At 38.1% G+C, this 12,291-nt stretch overlaps 1 protein-coding gene across 9 annotated transcripts in view; it reads left to right on the forward strand.

Annotated features, from left to right (window-relative positions):
* The first annotated feature begins 2,585 nt into the window (after positions 1-2,585).
* The window catches only part of CCDC88A (coiled-coil domain containing 88A), a 135,490-nt gene continuing 125,784 nt past the window's right edge, over positions 2,586-12,291 (forward strand). For 5 of the 9 annotated variants that reach the window (XR_008995840.1, XM_057497193.1, XM_057497192.1 and 2 more), the window contains exons 1-2: positions 2,587-3,412; positions 3,510-3,610. Coding sequence is in view for 8 of the 9 variants with exons in the window: in XM_057497193.1 (XP_057353176.1) it covers positions 3,350-3,412; positions 3,510-3,610 (164 nt within the window). In the remaining variant the exon portion in view is untranslated. Of the gene's footprint in view, positions 3,413-3,509; positions 3,611-12,291 lie in introns of all 9 variants that reach the window. The other 4 variants (XM_036925985.2, XM_057497191.1, XM_036925986.2 and 1 more) reach the window with 2 other exon arrangements.

The following is a 12,291-nucleotide window of genomic DNA, read 5'->3' on the forward strand; positions in this document are numbered from 1 at the left end:
TGTTATTTTTATTATATTAGCTTATGAATGTGATTAGTTTTGCAAATATTGTCACCAAGGAGACTGGTTCAGGTTGAGTCTATCACTTTTCATAGTAGAGATGAAGATGGAGAAAACATGAATGCTTTGGGTATTTGGGTAGTGTTAAGCATGTGAAATCTGCAGGAGGAACCTCCATTATAAACACAGGGAGAATCTTTCTCTAGTAATTCCTAAATGGGATTATGGTCCATTCCAAACCTTTAACTTCTATTTAGAAGAGAGTGAAGCAAATAACTTAGACCCTAATGAGATGGGTATGATTTTTGATGAATTCAGGGCAAATAAGTGACTACAAAGTACAAAAATATCTTGAAGAAATTTTGAGAAATATCTTCCTAAGTGAAAGGAAGATAAGAAGAAACTTTTGGATTTCATTTTATAGGACACTGCAATTCAAAAGACCATTAAATTGTGTATAGTACACAATCCTTCTTTCATCAGAGAAGTTTCCTGATTGTACTCTTGAGATATTATAAAGAATTTGTAAGTCTTCTGTTAAACTAGAGAATTGTGTATTGGTAGGTTTTCAAATAAGTTACTCCAGACCTCAGTCTGGTCTAAAGCTTCCTGTTTTTACAATTAACTCCTCATGTTTCTTAGTTGAATGTGTGTGTGTGTGTGTGTGTGTGTGTGTGTAAAACCTAAAGATAGACCAGGATGCATGTGGGCCATTTGGCTGTAGAGGGAAATCCAGATTTCTGTGAGGGCTAGCTACTAAATGTAAACTGGATAAACAATGCTCTTAATGTACAACTCCTGTGCTAACCCTTCAGTCACCACCATCCAAAATGCCCTTAACTTGTTGTACTTGGTGTAAGTACTTTATGGGTTTTTCTTCTCTATGAATGAAGCAGGTTGGTCTGTCTTAAGATAAGCCTCAGTATAGGTATGAGCACTTCCATGTTTAGTCAAGCTTCCAAGGGATTACAAAGGAAGAGATTACTAGGCACTGTGCTGAAAGCAATGCTTTGTTCTTGGTGCCTGTTCTCTCTCAGTCTCCATTTCCAAATAAAGGACTGTGATTAAGAAAGAGTCATCAAGAGCAGAAGGAAAAGACTGCTTGTAACCAGGATGACCCGAGGACTGTGTACTGGCCAGGGCAGTGCAAGGCTCCACTCTGTACACTGCATAGTAAAATTTTTAACACATGAATGCATCCTAATTTTAATTAAGATGATTTTGGAAGATCATTTCTCGGCTCTCCAAAGCAAGAGCTCTTCTCCTGTAACTGAAATAGGAGAGGTTACTCTTCAAGTGCTTTCCTAAATGTTCTTCATTTTGGGGGAGTAATGACAAAAACAACATCGATAGTATTTATAGAGCACTTACTATCGTTGCCCTTTAACGCTATTGTTAACTATCCCTGCTTTACACAAGAAGAAAGTGAAGCAGAGACGTTTAATAACTTGCCGAGGTTTACACAGTGGTGACTATCAGGGCCTGAATTTGAACCAGGCAGGAAGACTCTAGAGCCCAGGCTGTTAACTACCTAATTAAGAAATTGTGATGTTTCTTAACTGTGTTATGACAAAAACATTTTTACTGCTGATTTAAAATATCATGTAAGTACTCAAAGTAGACAGGTATTTATGTACATGTAAACAGCATACATTGCAAAACTATATTTTCTAAGAAAAAAATTGTTTTACATGCCCATTTTGTCCCAGCGAAAAGGTCGTTATTTTCCTTAAAAATGAGGAGTAACAACATTTGATTTTGCTAGGGAACTGTTAAAATTACTTTGATGGTTCCAGTCGTGCATAGCATTGAAATTTATGACGAATATATAATCTGTGTTATCCAACTTGGATGACTTCCAAATGTTTCCTCTTAGTAGCTCTTGATTTTGTTTGTTTGTTTTTCAAGGGCCAAATAGTTAAACAATATAGAATCACGTTTGCTCCAGTCAGGGAATACCAACACATTGAAAGACAGCTTTGGTTATTTAAAACCCTTCTACATTCACTTGCAACTTGAGGAGCATTCATGCTTTAGTGGACTAGATTTTAACACAGAGTAGGAAAAAGAAAAAAAAAAACGAGTTTGGAGCTCAAGTCCCTCCTTTGCTATGTGCTGCAGTGAGTTTTCCAATTCCCGTTTTGCTGGGGAAAGCATGCTCAGAAGATCAAATCAAACTGTCCGAAAAAGGCTGTCTGCATCTCTCATGTTTAAAAGAGAACAGTTTCTTTCCCTTTCCTTCACATATCAAAGAGGGCACTCGGGGAGGACATAAGCCATAATTAGGTATGAGCGAGTAAGCAGACAGACCCCTTCCTCTGCCTTCCCCATCTCCGCCCCCTAAGCCCTGGCAACCATCCTGGGCGCTAGCTAGGGGCCGGTCACCGCAGCAGCTGCAGCGAGCGCGAGCCCGCGCCCTCCGCCAAGATCTGGGCGGCGGCGGAGCCGGCCCCGAGACCCGCTCGCTCGGGAGCGCGCTCATACAGCGGTTTTCTTCCGTCACAATCCAGAGGCTTCGGCGCGGGAGGGGCGGAGAGTCGGCGGAGGGATATGGGCGCGGAGGGAGCAGCGCGCTCTCATTGACCGCGCACTCGCGGCACTGGTTGGGCGGCAAGGAGCGGGGTGTCATTCGGCACTGCGGTTCTGAGAGTGTTACTCCGGCCACTCCAGAGAGGGCGAAGGAGGAGGCTGGAGCGCGGCGGTGATTTTTGTGCCAGGGCTTTTCAGAGACGCACTGAAAAGGCTGGCGGGGCTCAGGAAACTGGGGGGTTAGGAACACACGTTCAATCCCCCACCCCTCGGGGAGGGGACGAAGCTTGCCTGTCTTTGGTGAGGGGCTGCGGGCAGGGAAGGCTCCGCGGGTCGAAGCGGTTCCATGCCCACTGGTGGGTGGAACGTTTTGAGCATGGGGGCCGCTTCGAATCCTTAGCGTGATATCTAACGTATTTCATTTAGCCCCCGTTGAGATTAATTCACTGGGGGCAGTTTCGCAGGTTTGGCTTCTTCAAGAGCTGGGCTACCTTGACGGGCTTTTTGTTTTCCTGCTCCAGCCCCCTTTCCCTTCCTCCTCCTCCAGATACCTTTTTTTCTGCCCGTCCTCGCCCGATACAGACATTTCCAGCGCTAGCTGACGCTCGTGGCTGCTGTCGAAGCCACTTCTCGGGATTTCGGCTCATTTTCCTCTGGGGTGTTTTTTGAGGAGGGAGAGCCTTTTTCCTCTTCACGATGGAATTTTCTTCCCGTGCCAAAATGGACTTTCATTGATTTCCTCTTACTTAAGCGTTTAGTGACCAATTCCCTAGGCGTATTTTTTTGTGATAGTTCCTCTTTAAAATATATTATCTGTAAAATGGAGAACGAGATTTTTACGCCCCTTGTGGAGCAGTTTATGACCAGCCCCTTGGTCACTTGGGTAAGTGGGGTGTTATTTATCGTATTATTTTGCTGCATTATTTGTGGCTGCAGAGATGAAGGTGGGCGTTCGTATCGTGATGATCGTTCTGTTCCAGGTTAAAACGTTTGGACCTCTGGCTGCAGAAAATGGGACCAACCTGGATGAATATGTGGCTTTGGTGGATGGGGTATTCTTGAACCATGTTATGTTCCAAATGTAAGTGTCTTTTTCTTTTCTAGAAAACTTGTTTTATTGAAAAATTGCATACTGTAAACTTAGAATTTATGTTTTAAGCTCCTGATTTGGTTCTTTGGCCAGAAAAATTCAAGTGGCTCAAGAATTGGACCTTGAAAGGAGCAATAGCCTTACATGCCCAGCCCATTTATCACAACCCAGTAATTAAACTTGTTAAAATTGTGAAGCTTAAGTTTTTCATTCTGCAAACCAAGTATTGTCATTTATTGTCTTCAGTGCTGAAATCCAAACCACACTGTAACCACTTTGATTATTGGTAAAATGAGAGAGAGAATGAGAATAGTTTCCTAACGGGAAAAAAACCTTTACTGTGAAGTTATGTATATTTGATGAAGAAATGTTTCTCATTAACCTCTGTGTCTAAAAATAAATGGCTCAAATTTTGAAACTGGTGAAGTAATAACACATTTTAGAAGAGAGAATTTCAAACAGTTCTGATTGGTGAGGACTGTTGCTGCAGCAAGTAATTTTAATGTGTAAAATGACCGAAGTCTGATTAGATGACTTGTCATGTGATTTATTAGATTAATATTTGTGGGATTATTTTAAGGTACTCTTAGAGCTAATTTTGAAATGCAGGTTACAGAAATCTTGATGACAACTAGATAATGATTTAGTAGGAAAATCTTGGTCTTTTATGCTTATGATATTGGGTTCATTATTAAGTAGGAATGTGTTTTTGAGATGGTAATTGAATATCAAAATCATACTGGTAGCTGGACCAGTGAAATAAAACTCCATGTTATCATTTTAGGTAGTGTAGTATACATGCATTCTAAATACATCACTATGGGTTATCAAGCTGAATATTACAGTTGTGTTCAAAATAACATGTATTTAGCTTTATTTCTTTTGAATAATACTGATAGCAAGAGTAGTATAGAGCTTTCAATTTCAGGGGATTCTTATCTTTTATATATGTGGAAATTTTATGCATTATGAATACTTAATTGTTTTACTAGAGAATAAGTCTAATAGACTACTACCCTAACAAAATATAAATTCTGTATTTTATTGGAAATTCTTTTTTAAATTTCTTTATTTAAAAGTGGGTAGAAGTCAAATCCATAAATAATTATTTCAGTGGCAACTTTTCAGTCTGTGTGCTCAACGAGATTTGTCTTATTTTTCATGTATGTGTCAGTCCTACAAAGATGTCTTATACTAACTACTGTATGTTCTCCAAAAGTGTATAGGCAGCCAAAGAAATATATTCATTGTCTAAATGTGTATGTATATTTTTTCTTAGAAAAAAGGAATGTGGACATTAATTATTTACCAGGATAGTGAATATTTTTTTGGCAGCTCTCCTACTGTAACTATTTTTTATCTTTGAAATATTCCACTATTTTCTCAACAAAATGGTAGAATAATTTAATTGATTTCTGTTTTAGGTCATGCATTTCAGGAAGGGTAGCCATTACAGTAGATACTCAGATCTTGTTCCTCTATGTCTTTTATTTTTAGACAAAAAATTGTTAATTTGCTGAACCCTAAAAAAGCAGGTGTGTTTACAAAAGTAGGAAAACAATTTTCCACTTCAATGTTTTTTATTTGAATGATTCTTTTTCCAAAAAATACTTAGGTTTTTTTTGAGTCCTGAATAGTTACGTAGGTGCTAAAAACTGACACTTTAGCTTGTTTCCACTTTGAGTACAGTTCTATATATTTTTTTAAAATGTATATGTATATTTTTAAAGTAATGGTGTTCCAAAATAGTGGTTGTCAGGTTGTTTTTTGAGAGGACTAGCTCCATTCCAAACCTCAAATCTGCTTCTGTTTTCAGTTCCACCTCCCAGTTTCTTTAAAAGTTTTTTCAGTGTCCTAATTCTGTTCTCATTGACCTATATAAATTAAAGGAAAAAAATAAGGAAAAAATAAGTATGCTTTAACTTAAAAAATTTTTTTTGCTAAAATATGATCAACACAAATTTATTTTAATGAATTATTTACCTAGTAATGCAACTTATACTTGTTTTAAAAGCTGTATTTTGCTAGTTTGGAAGTCATTAAGATTTCGGTTAAATACTTTACTCAAATTAATGTTTGATTTAATGTATTCTGTTGAATGGTCAGTTGAAACTGCACCCAGTAACTTAATCTAAAAGTTAGCCTTAGTCTAAGTAATTTCTAGACTACATTTGGTTAGGTATTTTGTGAGTTTTCTTCATGTTTCTTGTGCTTGGATTGTTGAGCTTCTTGGGTCTATGAATTTGTAGTTTATATCAAATTTGGAAAATTTTGTACCATTTCTTTAAATACATAAAGAATATATGTAATATATTAACATATATTTAATATAAATTTATATAAGAATATATAAATGTGTGTGTGTGTGTTGACCCCCTTCTCCCTTTTGGAAGTCCAGTTAACTGTATATCAGGCTGCTTGATATTTACTGATGTTCTGTTCAAAGTTTTTTTTTTTCAGTCTTTTCTGCTCTGTGTCATTTTGGATAATCTTGTTATGTGTCTAAATTAATTAATATTTTTCTCAGTAATATTTAATCTGCTGTTAATCCCATCCACCATATTTTTCGTTTCAGATATTCTAGTTTCATCTCTAGAAATTCAGTCTTTTTTTGTATCTTCCAGTTCCATAGCTTTCATGCTCTGTCTTTTCTCTAGTTCTTGAACATATATAATACAGTTACAATTGGATTAGTGTTCATGTCTACAAATTCTGTCTGTGTCATTTCTGGGTTGGCTTTGATTTCTCTTCATTATGGATTGACTTTTCTTGCTTTTGCATACCTGGTAAGTTTTGATTGGATGCCAGACATTTTGAGTTTTACCTTGTTAGGTGCTAGGTATTTTATATTCCATTAAATATTGAACTTTATTCTGCACAAAGTTAAGTTACCTGGAAAGAATTTAATCTTTTAAGTTCTTGCTTCTAAATTGTGTTAGGCAGTACCATCTTGTCCCACTATAGTGGCAAAACCTTTCTGAGTACGCTGGCTTATGGGAACAGGAACTGTACCTGGACCTGTGTGAGCTCTGGGTGGTATTCCCTCTCATCCTGCTTGGTGGTTCTTTTCTGCTCTATATACTGGTAAGTATTCAGCTGAAGACTTGTTGGATACCTTCTACAGGTCTCAGGATCTTCTTTGCGGCTCTCTCCTCGTAGGTACTCTGCCTTGTATATGACAGTCACCTTGCTGTCTCTAGACTAGAGTCTCTAGCATCTTCTTAACTGAGACTTCTCTTCCTCGGTTTCCTATCCCTGTTTTGTGGCCTAGAAATTCTTCCAAGGCAATAAACTGGGGCAATTGTAAGACTCATCTTGTGTGTTTCTGTCTTACTACAGATCTACTATCCTTTGTTGCCCAATGTCCATTTAAAAAATGCTTCATATTTTTTTATTAAGGTATCATTGATATACAATCTTATGAAGGTTTCACATGAGCCACATTGTAGTTACTAGATTTCCCCCATTTTCAAGTCACCACCACATAACCCATTACAGTCACTGTCCATCAGCATAGTAAGATGCTAGAGAGTCACCACTTGTCTTCTCTGTGCTATACTGCCTTCCCTGGGCCCCCCTACATTATGTGTGTTAATCATAGTGCTTTTAATCCCCTTCTCCCTCCCTCCCCACCCCCTTCCCTTTGGTAACCGCTAGTCTCTTCTTGGAGTCTGTGAGTCTCCTGTTGTTTTGTTCCTTCAGTTTTGTTTCATTGTTATACTCCACAAATGAGGGAAATCATTTGGTACTTGTCTTTATACGCCTGGCTTATTTCACTGAGCATAATACCCTCTAGCTCCATCCATGTTGTTGCAAATGGTAGGATTTGTTTTCTTCTTATGGCTGAATAATATTCCATTATGTATATGTTACGTATCTTCTTTATCCATTCGTCTACCGATGGACACTTAGTTTGCTTCCACATCTTGGCTATTGTAAATAGTGCTGCGATAAACATAGGGGTGCATATGTGTTTTTGAATCTTGGATCTTGTTTTCTTCAGGTAAATTCCTAGGCATGGAATTCCTGGGTCAAATGGTATTTCTGCTGTTAGTTTTTTGAGGCACCTCCATATTGCTTTCCACAGTGGTTGAACTAATTTATAGTTCCACCAGCAGTGTAGGAAGGTTCCCCATTCTTTGTATTTTTACCAGCATTTGTTTTTCCTTGTCTTCTGGATGCTGGCCATCCTGACTGGTGTGAGGTAATATCTTATTGTTTTAATTTGCATTTCCCTGATAATTAGTGATGAAAATGCTTCATGTATTTTGTCTTTTATTTTCTAGTTGTTTTAGACAGGGGGGTAAATCTGGCTCCTGTTAGTCTATCTTGGCCAGAAGTGGAAATCTGTTTATATACTTATAGTTACGTTTTTGCTCTGCCAGTCTTGTATTCCTGCTTTCAAATGTAACATAAAGTTTTATTAGAGGAGCCTTACAATAGGATTTTTTTTCATTTGGATTGTTAAGAGTCAGAGTATTCGTTAACTTAGTGACTCTGGTTTTGCCTTTTGGACACAGAATTTGAAAGTAAAGAGTTGACTTCTTCATGCCAGTTTACTGTCTCTGCCTTATAATTTTAGAGTCTGTTCATGAGATGGGACCTGGATTTCATTGAGTAGCTCCTTGACTCAAAGAATCTCTGTAAGACATGGCATTAGTCCTCTTTAACTAATGGGAAAGGGAAGCTATTTAGAGATCTGGAAAGATGGGCCAGCAAATCTTTTTTTCTTCAGTGCTAGTTATCAGACATAGGGCTTGGGGAGAGTGAAGTAGAAATATCATCTTGTTTGAGATGTCATGCAGTTCTGTAATCAATTTTGAATACTACTTGCTGTGAATTTTTTAAGGAACTTGTGACATTGTAGTTAATTTTATAATCCTAGTTTAAAAAGGATGCTATTCATATTACCTAAGCATTGAAAATATGGATGTTAGGGTTTTAAGTACTTATTAAAATTGCTAATATCATCAGATCAGTATTTGGAATTACTCTCTCTGGTTCAGCCCCATTAGATAGCTATAGAGATCTATACTTGAAATACTTGGTAATTGTGATACTAGTTACGGCTTTTTTTCTTTTAGAATCTTGAGTTTGAAGGGACCTTAGGAGTCATCTTCTATGAAAATAATTTTTAATTAAGCCCTTAACATGGTTATCCAACTTTTGCTTAAGTATTTCCTGAGAAGGAGCTTCATAAAGAATACCTAAAGAAGCCATTTATCTAATAGAGGAAGTTGGGAAATGTTCCTTAGTTCTGTCAGTGCTTAAGCTTTCAAAGTAGATTATATTAACTTTATGATTGCAAGAACCGATATCTAGGTTATCTTACCAAGTATGACATTGACTCTGAATGGTCACTCTCAGGTTTTCTCATTGGGCCTGATAGTTTTTGTTTAGTTCTGTTTTTGTTTGCTGCTTCTTTAAATACACACTCATGATGTTGTTATCTTATTACCATTTTTTGTGATTATTTCCCATATATTTCTCAGATGTGTCCCTGACTCTGTGACTTTGGACTAATGTAGTATACCCTGATTGGTTTTCTTACCTTTGGGTTTGCTGCTTTTAAAGCTGTCTTCTCATCTGTGATTGTATGAAACTTTCTAAAACATTGATTTTATCATGTCACTCCTGTCTTTAAAACGGTTCGATAGCTTTTTTCTGCCTTCAGAATAAAACACATTTAAGCATCTAGACTCCTGAAATCTGGCTGCTGCCCAAATCCATAGTTTTATCTTTGTGTAGTACCACTCCTCAGTGTATGGCCTAAAATTGAGCAAATGTATAGTTCTCAAAGACCAGCTGTATTCTTACATCTCTGTGCTTTTCTACATACTGTTCCTTTCCCTAGAACACTTGCCTTCTTTAACCAATTCCTACTTTATCAATGCTTTTCTGCCATTCCTGTCTCATCCTAGGCTTAGAACTCCTTGTGCTTCTATAGGATCTGTGAATACTTTGGTGATAGCATTTATCTTACTAGGTTGCACTTCTTCATATGCTTGATTCTTCTGACTAACCTATAAATTTCTTGAACCCACTTTATCTTTCATCTCTGTATTCCTAGAATAGTATGTGACGTACACTGGTAAGGTCTTGATACACTTCTGTTGAATGAATCAGTAAGAGAGAGGCTATGTGGTGAAATGACATTGGGCTTTGAGTCAGACTTGGGTTCAGTTTTCACTGTGGCACTTGTACTGTGTGACCTTAAACAATATCTCCAAATCTCAGTTCCTACATCTGTAAGATGGAGGATGGTATTTCCTTCCTGAAGTAGACAAAATCTCTTCTAAGACAGGTATAGTATCTGTTTTCTGTTGTGTTGACCACTGTGTCCCCAGTGCTGGAAGATGTCATTATTATTATTATGGACTATACCATACCTACCTATTTATGTTTCCTCAAATAAGTCATAATCATTCACAGCTTTGTTTTGTATGATCTCTGTTGGTGTCACCTCTTTATAGCTGTGTGGTCTGTAACAAGTTACTTCTCATTTTCCTAACTTATTAACAGGGTAAAAAGAGAATCACAGAGTTATGAGAATCAAATAGAGTAATATGAGTACAATGCTTAGCATATAGCAAGAGTCTAATAAATGTTGGCTCTTGATATCCTTGTTTTATTTCTATTATGTGGCAATTTCTTAAAATAAGACAACAGTGAAGTTCGCCACATTGACAGACTCTTCCTTTCGTGACTGGTTTCTCTGGAGCATGTTACGCTGTTTGATAGCATTTCACCCACCATGGACATCTTTCAAAGCTGGAGTCAGTCCTCTCAAACTCCGCTGCTGCTTTATCAACTCAGTTTATGTAGTAGTCTAAACCATTTGTTGTCATTTCAACAATCTTCACAGCATCTTCAGCAGGAATACATAGAATCTCAAGAAACCACTTTCTTTGCTCATCCATAAGAAGGAAATCCTCATCCATTCAAGTTTTACCATGAGATTGCAGCCATTCAGTCACATTTCCTGGCTCCACTTGTAATTCTAGTTCTCTTTCTGTTTTTGTGACATCTGCAGTTACTTCCTCCTCAGAGTCTTGAACCCCTCAAAGTCATCCATGAAGGCTGGAATTAGCTTCTTCCAAAGTCTGTTAATATTGACAATTTTGAGCTCTCTCCACGAATCACAAATGTTCTTAATGGCATCTAGAATAGTGACTGCTTTCCAGGTTTTCAGCTTACTTTGGCCAGATCCATCAAAGGAATCTATGGCAGCTATAACCTTATGAAATGTATTTCTTAAATAATAAGACTTGCAAGTCAGAATTACTCCTTGATCCATGGGCTGCAGAATGGCTGTTGTGTAAGCAGACATGCAAACACATTACTCTTGCTGCACCTCTCCCCCAGAGCTGTTGGGTGAGCAAGTGTGTTGCCAATGAGCAGTAGTGTTTTGAAAGGAATCTTTTTTCTGAGCAGTCAGTCTCAACAATGGGCCTGACATATGCAGTAAACCATATTGTAAACAGATATGCTGTCATCCAGGCTTTGTTGTTCCATATATGGAGAACAGGTAGAGTAGACATAGCATAATTCTTAAGGGCCCTAGGGTTTTCAGAATGGTCAATGAACACTGGCTTCAACTTCAAGTCACCAGCTGCATTACCCGCTAACAAGAGAGCCAGCCTGTCCTTTGAGGCTTTGAAGGCAGGCTTTGACTTCTCCTTTCTAGGTATGGAAGTCCAAGGTGGCAAGTTCTTCTGATACAAGGCTGTTTTGTTTACATTGAAAATCCACTGTTCAGTGCAGCCACCTTCAAGAGTTGCCTTAGTCAGATCTTCTGGATAACTTGTTGCAGCTTCTGCATCAGCACTTGCTGCTTCACCTGCACTTAGATGTGTTTTGGAGACAGCTTCCTTCCTAAAATCATAAGAACCAACCTCTTCTACCTTCAAACTTTCCTTCTGCCCCTTCCTTACCTCTCTCAGCCTTTATAGAATTGAAGATAGTTAGGGCCTTGCTCTGGATGAGGCTTTGGCTTTAAGGTATGTGGTAGCTGGTTTGGTCTTCTATCCAGACCACTAAACCTTTCTCCAGATCAGCAGTAAGACCGCTCTACTTTCTTTTCTTTCATCCATGGGTTACCCAGAGTAGCGCTTTTAATATCCTTCAAGAACTCTTCCTTTGCATTCACAACCTGGCTAACTGGCGCAAGAGGCCTAGCTTTCAGCCTGCCTCAGTTGTTGACATGTCTTTCTCGCTAAGCTTAACCATTTCTAGCCTTTGATTTAAAGTGAGAGATGTACAACTCTTCCTTTAACTTGAACACTTTAGAGCCCATCATAGGGTTATTAACTGGCCTAATTTCAATATTGTTGTGTCTCGGGGAATGGGGAGGCCTGAGAACACGAAGAGAGATGGGAATGGCTGGTTATTATAGCAATCAGAACATGCCCACCATTCATGGATTAAGTTTGCTGTCTTATATGGGTGTGTTTTTGATACCCCAAAACAATTATAGTAGTAGACTTAAAGATCACTGACATAGGTCACCATAGCATAAATAACAAATGCTTTTGGAAATATGGTGCTGATAGACTTGACACAGGATGACCACAAATCTTCAACTTGTAAAATACACAGTATCTACAATAAAGCCTATCACAGTGAAACAAGATACTCCTATGTTCTTTTTATTCCTTATTTTATTCTTTTTT

This window comes from Manis pentadactyla, chromosome 2 (assembly GCF_030020395.1).
Source record: "Manis pentadactyla isolate mManPen7 chromosome 2, mManPen7.hap1, whole genome shotgun sequence".
NCBI classification, from domain to species: domain Eukaryota; kingdom Metazoa; phylum Chordata; class Mammalia; order Pholidota; family Manidae; genus Manis; species Manis pentadactyla.